Genomic DNA, 14,648 nt, shown 5'->3' on the forward strand with positions numbered 1-14,648 from the left:
TGAATATTCATTGGAAGGACTGATGCTGAAACTCCAATACTTTGGCCATCTGATGTGAACAGCCAACTCATTGGAAAAGACCCTGATGCTTGGAAAGATTGAAGGCAGAAGGAGAAGAGGGCAACCAAGGATGAGATGGCTGGATGGCATCCTCAATGCTATGGACTTGTGCAAACTCCGGGAGGTGGTGAGGGACAGGGAAGTGTGGTGTGCTATAGTGTATGGGGTTGCGAAGAGTCAGGCATGACTTGGTGCCTGAGCAGCAAAAACAAGAGCCTTCTACAAACTGACACTATACCATATTTCTCTGTAAACCTCACGTCATCTATCACACTGCTTTGGCCATAAGCAGGGCTCAACAATTACACATTTGGAGTGACTGCAATGAATATAAATAGGTGGTATGTCCAAGGTACTTATTGTAATTTCAGTAGTCTCAGAGAAAGAAAGATATTACTGTGGGTGAGGGACTTTAATTCATTCAGTTAACATTTATTAAGAATCTATAAGCTCATAAGGGTAGTGTCATCTGCATATCTGAGGTTATTGATATTTCTCCCAGCAATCTTGATTCCAGCTTGTGCTTCTTCCAGCCCAGCATTCCTCATGATGTACTCTGCATATAAGTTAAATAAGCAAGGTGACAATATACAACCTTGACATACACCTTTTCATATTTGGAACCAGTCTGTTGTTCCATGTCCAGTTCTAACAGTTGCTTCCTGACCTGCATACAGGTTTCTCAAGAGGCAGGTCAGGTGGTCTGGGATTCCCATCTCTTTCAGAATGTTCCACAGTTTATTGTGATCGACACAGTCAAAGGCTTTGGCATAGTCAATGAAGCAGAAATAGATGTTTTTCTGAAACTCTCTTGCTTTCTCCATGATCCAGCGGATGTTGGCAATTTGATCTCTGGTGCCTCTGCCTTTTCTAAAACCTGCTTGAACATCTGGGAGTTCACGGTTTACATACTGCTGAAGCCTGGCTTGGAGAATTTTGAGCATGACTTTACCAGCGTGTGAGATGAGTGCAATTGTCCGGTAGTTTGAGCATTCTTTGGCATTGCCTTTCTTTGGGATTGGAATGAAGACTGACCTCTTCCAGTGCTGTGGCCACTGCTGAGTTTTCCAAATCTGCTGGCATATTGAGTGCATCACTTTCACAGCATCATCTTTCAAGACTTGAAATAGCTCAACTGGAATTCAAGCACAAGCTAGAATCAAAATTGCTGGGAGAAATATCAATAACCTCAGATATGCAGATGATACTACCCTTATGGCAGAAAGTGAAGAGGAACTCAAAAGCCTCTTGATGAAAGTGAAAGAGGAGAGTGAAAAGGTTGGCTTGAAGCTCAACATTCAGAAAACAAAGATCATGGCATCTGGTCCCATCACTTCATGGGAAATAGATGGAAAAATAGTGGAAACAGTGTCAGACTTTGTTTTTTTGGGCTCCAAAATCACTGCAGATGCTGATTGCAGCCATGAAATTAAAAGACGCTTGCTCCTTGGAAGGAAAGTTATGACCAACCTTGATAGTATATTAAAAAGCAGAGACATTACTTTGCCAACCAAGGTCCGTCTAGTCAAGGCAATGGTTTTTCCCGTGGTCATGTATGGATGTGAGAGTAGGACTGTGAAGAAGGCTGATCGCCGAAGAATCGATGCTTTTGAACTGTGGTGTTGGAGAAGACTCTTGAGAGTCCCTTATACTGCAAGGAGATCCAACCAGTCCATTCTAAAGGAGATCAATCCTGGATGTTCATTGGAGGGACTGATGCTAAAGCTGAAACTGCAATACTTTGGCCACCTCATGCGACGAGTTGACTCACTGGAAAAGACTCTGATGCTGGGAAAGGTTGGGGGCGAGAGGAGAAGGGGACGACGGAGAATGAGATGGCTAGATGGCATCACCGACTCTGTGGACATGAGTTTGAGTGTACTCCGGGAGTTGGTGATGGACAGGGAGGCCTGGCGTGCTGTGGTTCATGGGGTCGCGGAGAGTCGGACACGACTGAGTGACTGAACTGAACTGAACTGAACTGATAAGCTCCAGGAACTGGGAATGAATTCGGTGTTGAGAATGGTTTTATTTAATAAAAATAGTTATTGTCTATCATCTATCTATCTATTTATTGGTACCTATTGTGTTCTAGCAACTGTTCAGTTCAGTTCAGTTCATTTGCTCAGTCGTGTCCATACTAGGCACTTAGTAGTCTATCTAATTTAATCCTCATCACAACCACAGAAATAGGTATGTTTAGCTTCATTTTTACAGATGAAGAATTTGAGGCTGAGAAAAGTACAGTGGCTTCCCAGGTTGCTCAGTGGTAAAAAATCCACCTGCCAATGCAGATGATTCTGGAGACACAAGTTTGATCACTGAGTCAGGAAGAATCCCTGGAGTAGGAAATGGCAACCCACTCTGGTAATCTTGCCTGGAAAATTCCATGGACAGAGGAGTCTGGAGGGCCACAGTTGAAGTCGCAAAGAGTTGGACACAACTAAGTGACTTAACAGGCATGCATACATGCACGAAGTTCAGTGACTTGCCCAACATCACAGAGCCAGGAAGTGGAAAATTCAGTGTGCTTAGCCTAATGACCTTTCCATCATTCCCAGGAACTTTCCCCATGATATATTTCAAGCCATGAAAAGAAAGCCAGTGGGGTGAATCCTGTTCTGGATAAGTCAGTCACCAATTTTAAGGGTGAAATAAGACACATTATGGAACCTCTTGGAAGGTCTATCTTTATGAGAAGCAAGACTCAGTGTAGCCTTGCAGAGAGTTGTTGGATGACTCCATGAGATGGAATCTGTTGAATGTTTGGCCCTACAAGTGAGGAAAGCATCCAAGTCATTAAAGACTGGACTTTACATGGAAAATTTCCTAATGAAGTCCTCCCAAGGGGAAAAGGTGCAGCTGCCACGTTCATAGAATCCTAAGAAATTCCAAAAATACATCCTTAGGGTTTCTCGCAATCACTAGTGTTACAGTCTCACTTAAATGTTGAACCAAGATTCCTGACCTCCAGGCCACAGCCTCTCCCGACAGAGTCCTAGGCCAAATATTCAGTTTGGCTAACTTCTTTCAATGGTTCTTTGCTTATTAATGTGGAGAAGGAAGGGTAGAGAGCAGGAGATGTTCTAGAGAAATGGATGATCCACTCCTGGGACAAACATGCCAGGTTCATCTGTCACCCAGCTTGAGAGGTGACTTAGCCCCAAGACTCACTCAACAAGCAGAGTAGGAAAGCTGAGACCTGTAAGACCTGAGGATGGGCAGACCAAGAGAAGACCCTGGCTAGTTGAGATGGATGGAAAACTGCTGATTTATTGATGAGATAAGGGAATGGTGGGAAGTGGACATATCCAGAGTTATATAGGTATAACCCACCAGGTCTAATTAGCACAGTGGTTTTTCCAAGTATGTTCCCTTGCAATGCAGCAACAACATTGCTTGGGAACTTGCTAGAAATGCAGATTCTCAGGGCTTCTACTGAATCAGAGATTTTAGAGATGTGAGCCAGCAACCTAGGTTTCAACCACCCTCCAGGTTTGATAACCACTGTGCTAGTATTTCAGATACACAAAGTCAGAGAGGGAAGAATAATTCCAGGTTTAGTGATGGGGGGTTACTTACTACTGATGGAGGAGACTAGGAAAGGAGACTGTTTGGGGGTGAGGATGGGGATAAAGTTGAGAGTTCTGTTGGGGTCTATTTGAGATGCCTGTTATATATCTTGTGGGGTTGCTTAAGTGGGAAGCTGGATATGTGACTATAAAATTCAGGGGAGAGATCAGAACAATTCACCTTAATTCTAAGATTCTTTAGAACACATCTAATTCATCTTAGTGGTCGTCAGAGACTATCTCAGCCCTGGGTATGGCCCAGAACAGATGCTTGGTAAATATCACTGAATGAACAATAACAACATAAAAAGAAGGAGCCAGCAGGAAGGCTATTCTAGTCTGATGAAAACACTGCCTAAGTATTGAGTATTCTTCCATTTAATATCTATTTGCTTACCTGGGAAAGCAGCTACTGTTGGAAAATCAGTATTCTTAGAACGATTCATCTTGAAGACTTTCTTATAGCTCAACACCAAATGTCAATTTCCGTGCATTCTCTCTCCTGTAGTGAAAATTGGCTTAACTTGCTTATCCCTTAGTCCCAGAGTTCCCAGCTGTTCCATGACATATTTTTAAGTGAGCATTGGGGCTGAAAGTGAGTTAGTTTTCAAGCCAGATGATAGTGAAGCCTGTTGAAGATGCCATAGTAATGAGGGAGGGAAGGAAGGAAGGAAGGAATGGAAGACAGGAGAAAGGGAGTCAGGCAGCGGAATACATATTAATTCAAAATTTTACCGTAAGGTAGAATAACTTGAGTGCTATAATAAATCTCCCCACGGAAGCCCAAAGGGGTAATGATTCATTTGTATTAGGGAAATTGAGAAGGATTTGAAAAAGAAAGTGGTGTTTGTTTTGGGTCTTCCTTGAAGAATAAGTAGGATTTAAAGGCTTAGAATAAGGGAAGGGCACTAAGAATGAGGGATCCACATTAGGAAAGGCCTGGAATAATGGAAATGTATGAAACAGTGAGGAATGTCTGTGTGAATAAAGAATAAGGTGAATGAAAATGAGTGGTAGTAGATAAAATTGGAAAAGTGGGTCTGGGCCAGACTTGTTGGGGATAGGGGCATGAATATTACAGCAACAATTACAGACAAATGTCTATGGACATGCAGTAAGAAATGATTTATACTGAGAAATGAATCTTATATTGTAACCCAATAAACACAAACACCGATTGAAAACTAAACAAATTTTCCACAGAGAATATCTACTATTTTTTATGCAACACATACTGATATTTTCTATCTCATTTTTTTACAAGTGCTTCTAGCAACTAATTCATTTCATAGCAAATGGTTCATAATCTGTGTTTTGAAAAATACTGCTACAGACAATGGGGAATCAGTGAATGTGTCTGAGGAATAACATAGCAACTCCAGTGCTTTAGGAAAAGAGTTCTCACAGCAGTTGGATGGAATTAAAAATCAGGGGAAGAATGAAGATAGAAGCAATAGAAGCAATTCTATAGGTGGAAATGGATATAACACTGCAATTATCCAAGCTGGTCATGATGAATGCCTAAAACAGGACAGTGAGTGTGGAGATGGAGAGTAGGGTAAGAATCTGAGCCAGATGTTGAAGGTAGAAATAGTGGGATTTGCTAACCGATAAAAAGTGAGTTATAAAAAAGAAAGGATAGCCAGCATCAACATTCAGGTTTCAGTCTCAGGTAACTGTGTAGGAGAGTGATGGCATTAAACAAGGGGTTTAGTGGGAGAAGCTGATTGGGGCAGGAATAGACAAAGTTTTAAGAGTTGGTCGACTTCAGCTGTGTCTGTGGAAAAGCCAGGTGGACAAGCCCAGTAGACTGTCTGATATATCAGGCCGAAACTTGGAAGGAAGATAGGGGGTAGAAATTGGAGATTTGGACATAATATTTGAAGCCATAGGAGTACAAGAGGTAACTCATGAAAATGTGTAGAGAGAGAAGAAAGAAGACCCAGAGCAGGAACTTAGATTTAAGAGGATCTACTTAACACTACAATATTTACTTCCAAAATAAGTGTTTCCCTTCTTAAGTGAAGAAAGCTTATGGTGTATGGATATGTGTACATTTGGGGCATGGGTGTCTGCAATGTGTCTGTATGGGTGGCATGTGCATGTTCAGGAGATATTAGTATGCATTTGGGGAGCTGGTGAAGTGCCCTGGTTGCTCTAGTGGTGGCTGCACTCACATTCTTTGCCTTGTGGCTTCTTTTCCTTTCCTTCCCTGTTTTCCATCTTCCCTCTTTTGCCCTATTCTTCCCTTCCCCTTTCCACATATCCACATGCTCTTTCATCACCACTTGGAAGCCCAAGGAATTGATGGGCAAAATAGACCGGTGAAGGATTTGGGGGCTGAGATCTGGAACATAATGTTGAAGTGTGGTTTGGATTAAAAGGAAAGACAGGGCTGTGAGCATGGTGTCAGAAGCATTAGTGGGGAATGGTCTGTGGTGATATTTTCCACTTCAAATTCTGCCATCAGTGTGTGGGAATGTGTTTGTGTGTGTGACTACAAGTGTGTATATTTGTGTGACTGTGCCTGGAGGAGTGTCTGGCTTTCAGCTTGACTTAATCAGATTTTGGGGTGGTATTATCTTCATCACTGGGCTTCTGTGGTGGTTCAGATGGTAAAGAATCTGCCTGTAATACAGGAGACCTGGGTTCCATCCCTGGGTCGGGAAATTCCCTGGAGAAGGAAATGGCAACCCACTCCAATATCCTTGTCTGGAGAATTCCATGGACAAAGGAGCCTGGTGGGCTACAGTCCGTGGGGTCATAGAGTTGGACATAACTGAGCGACTAACACTTTTACTTTTCATCCTTATCACTACTACTTCAGCAAAGAAGCAAAAGTATTTTTTTTTAACAACAAAAAAGGCTACTTATAAGGATTTAGGATTAGAGTAGCTGAAGAATTATGGATAATGGTTAATCAGATTATCAGCATTTGTTGAAATGCATATGCCAAGTGAATAGGAGAATATATTCTCTCTTCCTTTCCTAGCTGTGTGACCATAGATAGGTTACCTACCCTCCCTGAGCCTTAGTATCCTTTCTGTAAAGTGGGGATAATAATTCATACCACAGATTCCCATTAGCAAGATTGAGTATTAAATGAGCCAAAATGAGCTTCAAAGCTAGTAGGTGTTCAACCAATGTTGGTTCTTTTCTCCAGTTCCTTCTAACCCTTCCTTCTCTCCACTTATAATACATGTTTTACTTGTCCATATGTGAACATCAAGTATGTATTTGTAGTACTTTCCCCATTTTAAATTCTTAAACCAAGTGATATAACCTTTGCATTTCTGTAAAATTGTCAAAAAGCAGGTTAATTTAAAACACTTTCGGTACATACATAGCTAGAATTATGTCTTCTTTGTGAATTGACCCTTTCTCATATAGTTCAGTCATGTCATTTAATTGCTGTATTTAGACCATTTATATTCAACATAATTATTGATATGTTAAGGATAAGTCTGCCATTTTATCTTTTGTTACCTGTTTTTTCTCTCTGTTTTTAGTTTTTTTCTTTTCTTTGTTCTGCATTCTGTGGGTGACTTGAACATTATTTTGAATTCCATTTAATGTATCTACATTTTTTTTAAAGTATAGTTGATTTGCAATATTATATTAGGTTCAGGTGTACAACATAGTGATTCAATATTTTATATATTATATACCATTCAAAGCTATTATAAAATATTGGCTATAATTCCCTGTGTTTTACAATCTATGCATCATATTTATTTTATACATAGGCTTCCCTGGTGGCTCAGAGGTTAAAGCATCTGCCTTCAATGCGGGAGACCCAGGTTCGATCCCTGAGTCGGGAAGATCCCCTGGAGAAGGAGACGGTAACCCACTCCAGTATTCTTTCCTGGAGAATCCCATGGACGGAGAAGCCTGATAGGCTACAGTCCACGGGGTCGCAAAGAGTCGGACACGACTGAGCGACCTGACGGACAGACGGATTTTATGTCTCTTATTCCCCTACCCCTTATCTTTCCCTTCCCCTACTTTCCTCTCCTACTGGTAACCACTAGTTTGTTCTCTATATTTGCGAGTCTGTTTCTATATTTGACTATGTTCATTGGTTTCTTTCATTTTTTAGAATCCACATATAATAGACAACATACAGAATTTATATCCTCAAAAAGCTAAAAATGGAACTACCATATGATCCAGGAATTCCACTTCTGTGTATATAATATAAAGAAAATGAAAACACTAATTTGAAAAGATATATGCACCCCTATGTTCATAACATCATAATTTACAATAGGTAAGATATGGAAGAAACCTTAATGTCCATCAACAGATGAATGGATGAATGGATCAGTAAGATGGAATTTTACCTCCCTTTTACATTTATTTACACTCCCTGTTCATAATATAAATGTCTTAAATATTTCCTCTACACACATTCAGAACAACATGAGACAGTGTAATAAATTATGATCCAATCATCAAACAAGACAACTCAAGAGGAAAAGAAATTCTGTTGTATTTACCCAGGTTTTAGTCTACTATGTTCTTTCTTCCAAGTTTCCTTTTAACATTTCTTTTAAGATTTACTTTAGTCCTGCTTATAAGATAGACATCCTACTGATAAATTCCCTGTTTCCTTTCATCTAAGAGTATCTTGAATATCCCTTTATTCCTGAAGATTATTATCACTGAACATAGGATTCTTGGTTGATTCTTTTTTCTTCAGCACTTGAAAAATGTGCTACTTCATGCTAGGGCCTCATCACTTTCTGATGAGGAATCTGCTGATTTTCTTTTTTTTCCCTTTAAGGTTGTCAACCACAAGTTGGCACTTTTCATGGGTGCTTGCCATCTACCTCTACAAGGATTAAATCATGTGCTCCTGCAGCGACTGACCTACAACACCCCCTGAAGGACTTCAGGATGGAGAGCAGTAATCTTTGGATGAAGATCAGCTGCCTCACAACCTGCATGCTGGAAAATATACAATTTAAAGGACTATCTCCAACCTGGATGAAAGGGCTTTTAATCAGGTACTCTTAACTAGCTAATGCACAGTGAAAACTGAAGGGAAAATGACTCTTGGATTAATTCCCACTTCTAAAGGCCCCTACACCAGACTGTTCTATAGAGAGGACTGCTGATCTCAAGCTCACCTTAAAACAATGTTAAAACACAGGACACTACCAGGATGAGAAAAAGACATCAAAAGTAGACAGCTTACACAAGATTCTAGACCTGATTCATATGATAATTATATGTTTACTTGATTTCTTAGACCTCTGCACATAAATCAAATGTTTTTCTACCATGGACACAATCCTATGCTTATTTTAAAGGTCAATCCAATTGTTGGGTTGTGGCAAATTACCTGTGTCTAGTACTTCCAGATTATCTTGGTGTATTTCTCCACTCCAAGACTCTAATTGGATGCCCCTTAAAAAACTTTATTTCTGCCCTGTTCAGTCTACTCTTGATATTGCTAGGTGAGCTCTTCTCAACTGGTCAATTAATAATGCCTGCTCTGACCCTGGTCATTGCTCAAGCTCAGTCAGAGCAACAAGCAAAAATTCAGCCAAGGAATAAAACTTCCCACAATTATGGGATGGATTTATGTGGTTAACACCAGATTGTGGTCATTTAAGATTTAAGCAATCCCCCCCACCCTGCTTTATCTTGAGAACAATTAAATTATGCTAAGGATAAGCAGCCTAGTGACACTAGGAAATTGGATTGGGAGCCATATAGACAGTGAAAATATATAATTTCCCTGAAAGGTAAAGTTTGGTACAGGATAAGAATAAGTAAGAAGATCTGAGGATACAGGGGGCTGCACCTAATGGAAGTTCCTGGCTTCTTACTTATGACTTTAATAATATTGCTAGTTATGTTATTTGTACTTTGCCTGTTCTACAAGATTATTGCTTCTTGTTTGACCAAATGTGTGACTGAACCTCCAATGAAAATAATGATGACTAGGTAAATTGAAGCTGTTGATCAAATATTCTGTATGTGATTAACAATTATAATAATGTAATTCTATATATGGGAAGATACAAAAAGGGGAAATTTTCCAGGACTGTAACAGCTTAACTAAGACAAGTTAGTCCAGAGACCTTTGATTACTGTTGATAAGACCTAGTCCAGTAACAGCACATTGAGTGGCCTGCCTGAAAAATCTTCTTGAGACCTGAGAATGAACCTTCCTAGCAATGTGTGACAAAATAGTCATGAAATGCCTTCCAAAGTATGGCTGAATTTATAACCATGAAGGGGCCCTGTCAACCACAAATTGGCCCTTCCTATTGGTGCTTGCCATCTAACTCTACAAGGATTAAATCATGTGTTGCTGCAGCTGCTAACCTCTAACACCCTCTGAAGGAGTTCAGGGTAGAGAGCAGAAATGAGGCATTTTGTGTTCTAGGAAACTGGCAGGACAGGTCTTCAGATAGTTAGATACTCTCAGGAGCTGATTTTATGAGCCCGATTCTTGTATCTCCTCATATTTAGAAAAGCCCAAAACTCCTTCATGGTCAACAATTGTTTCTCGTGACTAGCAAAAGCTTCATGAGACCAGCAAAAACTTTCTACAAAAAATATGTGCTTGATGGCATGTACTCTCTCCTTTACCAAAATCACATGTATACTGTCTTTTCCCCCTACCTCTTTGGAGCAGTTTCTCAGAGCTATATGAGGTGCTGTCTCCAGGGGTGAAGTAATCATATTTCCCCAAATAAAACTTAACTCATAACTCTCATGTTGTGCCATTTTTTAGTCGATAAGGTATATATAAAATATTATTTCTTTGGCTGCTTCCTAGATCTTTTCTCTGCTTTTGTTTTCAGAAAGTTTACTTGTTGAATTGTGTCTTGGTATGAATTTCTTTGGGTCTTTCCTAATGATATTTGCTCAGTTTCTTGGATCTGGAGGTTTATGTCCTTTGCTCATTTGGGGAAGTTTTAAGCCACTGCTTCTTCAAGTACTTTTCTGGCCCTGCTTTACTTCTCTTCTCCGAGATTCTGTTGACATGAATGTTAGATCCTTCGTTATAATGCCACAGGTCTGGAGGTTCTGGCTCTGTTCAATTCCTTCTTTGCTTTTTTTTTTTTTTTGCATTTAATTTCCTTCTGTTGTTCAGATTGGGTTATTTCTTTGTTTTATGTTTAATTTGTCTGATTCTTTCCTCTGTCTTCTCCATCTTGCTGTTGAGCCTCTTCATTGAGTTTTTAAGTCTTTTTTTTTTCCAGTTTTCAAACTTCCATTGGTTTTCTTTGCACTTTACATTTCTTTGTTGAGACTTTCTATTTAAATGCTGAGATTGTCTATTTTATCATTTGTTGCAAGTGTGATGCATTTGCTCCCTGAAGCATTTTTATGATGGCTACTTTAAAATCCTTATCGGATAATTCTAACCTCTGTGCCATCTCAATGCTGCTGCTGCTGCTGCTGCTGCTAAGTTGCTTCAGTCATGTCCGACTCTGTGCGACCCCATAGACGGCAGCCCACCAGGCTCCCCTGCCCCTGGGATTCTCCAGGCAAGAACACTGGAGTGGGTTGCCATTTCCTTCTCCAATGCATGAAAGTGAAAAGTGACAGTGAAGTCGCTCAGTCGTGTCTGACTTTTAGAGACCCCATGGACTGCAGCCTACCAGGCTGCTCCACCCATGGGATTTCCCAGGCAAGAGTACTGGAGTGGGGTGCCATCACCTTCTCCGATCTCAATGCTAGCATCTGTTTACTTTCTCTTGCCACTGAAATGGATAATCTTGGTATGTCAAGTGATTTTTTTTTCAATTAAATTTGGACACTCCAGATCTCTTTTAATACTTTGGTTTTTGCAGGCCTTCTCTGACATGCTACTTTTGCAGGGAAGAGGGGCAGCATAAGTCCAGGTTATCCACTGGGTCTCTGATTGACATCCAAGTTGAGGAGGGGCTCTTTGCTATTGCTGGTTGGGGATGAGAGTTATGGCCTCTCTATGGGCCTCCTAGGATCCTATCCCAGCTAGTAGTGGTAGGAATGCCAGGTTTACCACTGGTGAGAGTGGAAGTCATGCCTCTCCATTTGGTCTCTACTAAGATGGGTCACTTTTCCTTGCTTCCAACTGTTCATTTTCTTGGGGTTGGGTAGGATTCTTTTAAAGTCTGTTAAAAATAAGTCTATTATTAACTACATTGTTATTATGAGAGTTGACCTTTACCTGCAACAAGGTGTCTCACTCCCTATATCCTGATCATTTTGCAGAAAAGAAAATGCAACACATGCCCCCTCTCTACCTTTTACTAGACCCTCCATGACATAGAGTTGGAAGCCCAGAGCCTCTGCACACAAATGGACTGGGTTTCTGTCAAAATCTGGTATTTTCAAATGGTTTGGTTCTGGAAAAGTTACTTAAATTTTCTGAGCTTCCATTTTCCCAGTTGTAAAGGAAGTGTAGGAAGTTTCATGATTCTTGCAGAGTGTAGGTCAATCGGCTTGGTAAATAATAGTTCCCTTCCTTTTACTCTCCAGAAGAGGTAGAGATATAGTCCCTGCAAAGGACAACAAAGACAAAGTGCTTCCCCACCACCATCATCACGTGTGAATCTCATCTAAGGCATTCACGCCAAGGGTTAAATCTCTTGATCAAACCCTTATTTCTTAAAGGGACACACTTGATATTCTCCCCCATTTTTCTTCAGGTTTCTAAAAAAACATTAAAGAGAGACTGCTCGATTCAAGTCACCCTTAGAAGAAGGGTGGAAGCCGAGGCAGAGATGGGTAGGTGGGGGACAAGGGGTCTTGGCAGAGAAGAGCAGAGGAAGGAAGGCCCAGTGTTGGCCTAGGCAGTTCACTCAACCAAAGTTATTATGTTCTGAGCAAGGACAGTATCATCCTCTAGCCAATGCCACTCCTGGAGAGACAGGGGAGGGGATGTAGGCAACACCCACTTTGCCAACACACCCATCAACCCATCACCTCTGGGTCCTGAGAGCAACTTCCAGTAAGTGGAAACTGCCTCCCCAGTCTCCACCACTCCCGCCCCTCTCCCCTCCCCGAGCACCTGGTAGAAGAGGAAGAAAGCGGTGAGTGAAAGCAAAAAATACACAAGAGGGAGTGCTCTCTGTCCTCTCAGTGAGGGCCTTGCATAAGATTCCTCCTTATCCCCAGCTGCTGCCACCAGCCCCTGATGCGTTGGACTCTGCTCTTAAAAGGCTCAGCAGAGCTCGAGGTCCTGAAGTTGAACAGAAGACTGAAAAGAATCTAGATTCATAAAGAGCAAGGAGCCAAATACACCTTGGAGCCAATCAACACTTTAGAGAATAATGGGTCCAAGAATGCCATACCCCTAACTCCCACCCTAGAAGAATAAAGCTGTCTTGGGACCAACACTCCTGCCATCCCCGCCACACATACACACGCGCGCACACACACATACCCACACACACACACACACCGCCACCCCCCTTTCCCCCACACACACTGTGTGTCTCAATCTGGCTTTCTCAAACACATCTGACAAGAGATCCCTCTCGGTTAGTCTGTTTCTCTGCCTCTCTCTCTCTGCTAGTCTCAGTTCTGACTCTCCCCTGCCTCTTTCCCATCCTTGAATTCCATAGTGAATGGGATCCTCTCCCGTCCCTCTCCGCAAGTAGCCCAACAATAGATACTTTCCGTAGGTAATAGCCCTCTCCGGTAGTGAGGGATTTGTGGAGCTTCGGAGGGGGACTTGGGGGGCACTGCAATGTTGCACTTACCTGATCTCTTTAATGCTTTCCAATTTGCACATGATTTCCTGCTCATCTGCCATGCTTTTCACTCTCAACTTCACGTGCTGAGAAATACACAAACACACAAACCAAGGGATACAATAGACACAATGTAACCACCTCCTCTCGGCAGGAGGCTCTGAGCCTGTGCGGTAGGGACGTGGAGAAGGCCTGGGAGCTGTAGTCCACAGCTTCGGGACCAGCCAGGCAACGCAGGGGCCTGCAGGACTACAACTCCCAGAAGGCCAAGCGAGACATTCCTGTTTCTCTTCCTGCAGCCGCACTTTAAGTCAATTTGTCACCGATGATTGTGTCAAAGTTTGCCAGGAGTACAAAACAATAGTGATATTCCTTTGGGCGGTGCGCGGAAAAAAATGAGGAAGAAATACCACAGAAGGCCACTGAACAGATGAGAGACATACTCACATCCCGCAGGGGCCCCTCACGCTAACAAAAGCGTGCCAGGTGTCGCTCATTAGTGGACACTGGGACTGGAGAGAAACTCTTCAAGTAACATTGCTTCTGAGAGATTGAGTGTTCTGGCAGCCGTCTGGGAACTACTGGCTTTGGCATTCAGATGGAGATGTAGTGGAAGTGAAGAAGAGGCGAAGGAAGGAGGGAGCAGCTGCTATAGCTGAAGGATGGGGAGGCGGTGACCTCCTTCCTTCCTGCCCTCCATCCATTCTAGTTACTGAGTTCAGACTTTGCCAGTCAACAAAGGAGGTACTGGGGACAGTACTGGGTGGATACTGGGGTTGGCACCGGGGTGAGGCAACAATAAATAAAAGCAAGTCCTTGCCTTTGAGGAGCAGGAGAGTATGAAAAATAGCCCATTAATTAAAGTGCATTGTGCTGTCATAATACAGAAATGGATAAAGTGTAATCTGAGCAGAGAAGATGTAAATAGGTCTCCAAAGGTAACTGAGAATTTTCCAGTCCATTGAGGAGGACTGACTTTCCAGGACAGGGTACAACACATACAGAAAGGAAAGGGCAAGTAGGCCAAGGTGTCTGAAATGCAAGGTTTATAAATATATGGAGTGCAGAGGAGGGAAAGAGAAGTGGGGAGATGTACCTGGAAAAGCTAGGTTGGAACCAGGTTGTGAAATGCCTTTAAATCCAAACTTGAGTTTGGATTTAATCATATAGGCACATATATGTCACACATTTATTCAGTGTGTTAAATAATACCAAGTTATTTTATGTTTCAAAACACAGGAGTGGATGTCTTAGGGAAGTGACTCTAGAGGCAAAGAGGTGAATGATTTGGGGGAGATGAGCGCATGTAACA

The 14,648-nt window shown here is 41.8% G+C and overlaps 1 protein-coding gene across 2 annotated transcripts in view; it reads right to left on the bottom strand.

Annotated features, from left to right (window-relative positions):
- Positions 1-13,498, bottom strand: part of ZC4H2 (zinc finger C4H2-type containing) — a 79,417-nt gene extending 65,919 nt beyond the window's left edge. For both annotated transcript variants that reach the window (XM_088833911.1, XM_055393533.2), the window contains exon 1: positions 13,346-13,498. In XM_088833911.1, the coding sequence (XP_088690037.1) occupies positions 13,346-13,398 (53 nt within the window). In that variant the 5' untranslated portion in view covers positions 13,399-13,498. The remainder of the gene's footprint in view (positions 1-13,345) is intronic.
- Positions 13,499-14,648: the final 1,150 nt, after the last annotated feature.

Source organism: Moschus berezovskii, chromosome X (assembly GCF_049115385.1).
Source record: "Moschus berezovskii isolate FMDL1 chromosome X, NW_MosBer_1.0, whole genome shotgun sequence".
NCBI classification, from domain to species: Eukaryota; Metazoa; Chordata; class Mammalia; order Artiodactyla; family Moschidae; genus Moschus; species Moschus berezovskii.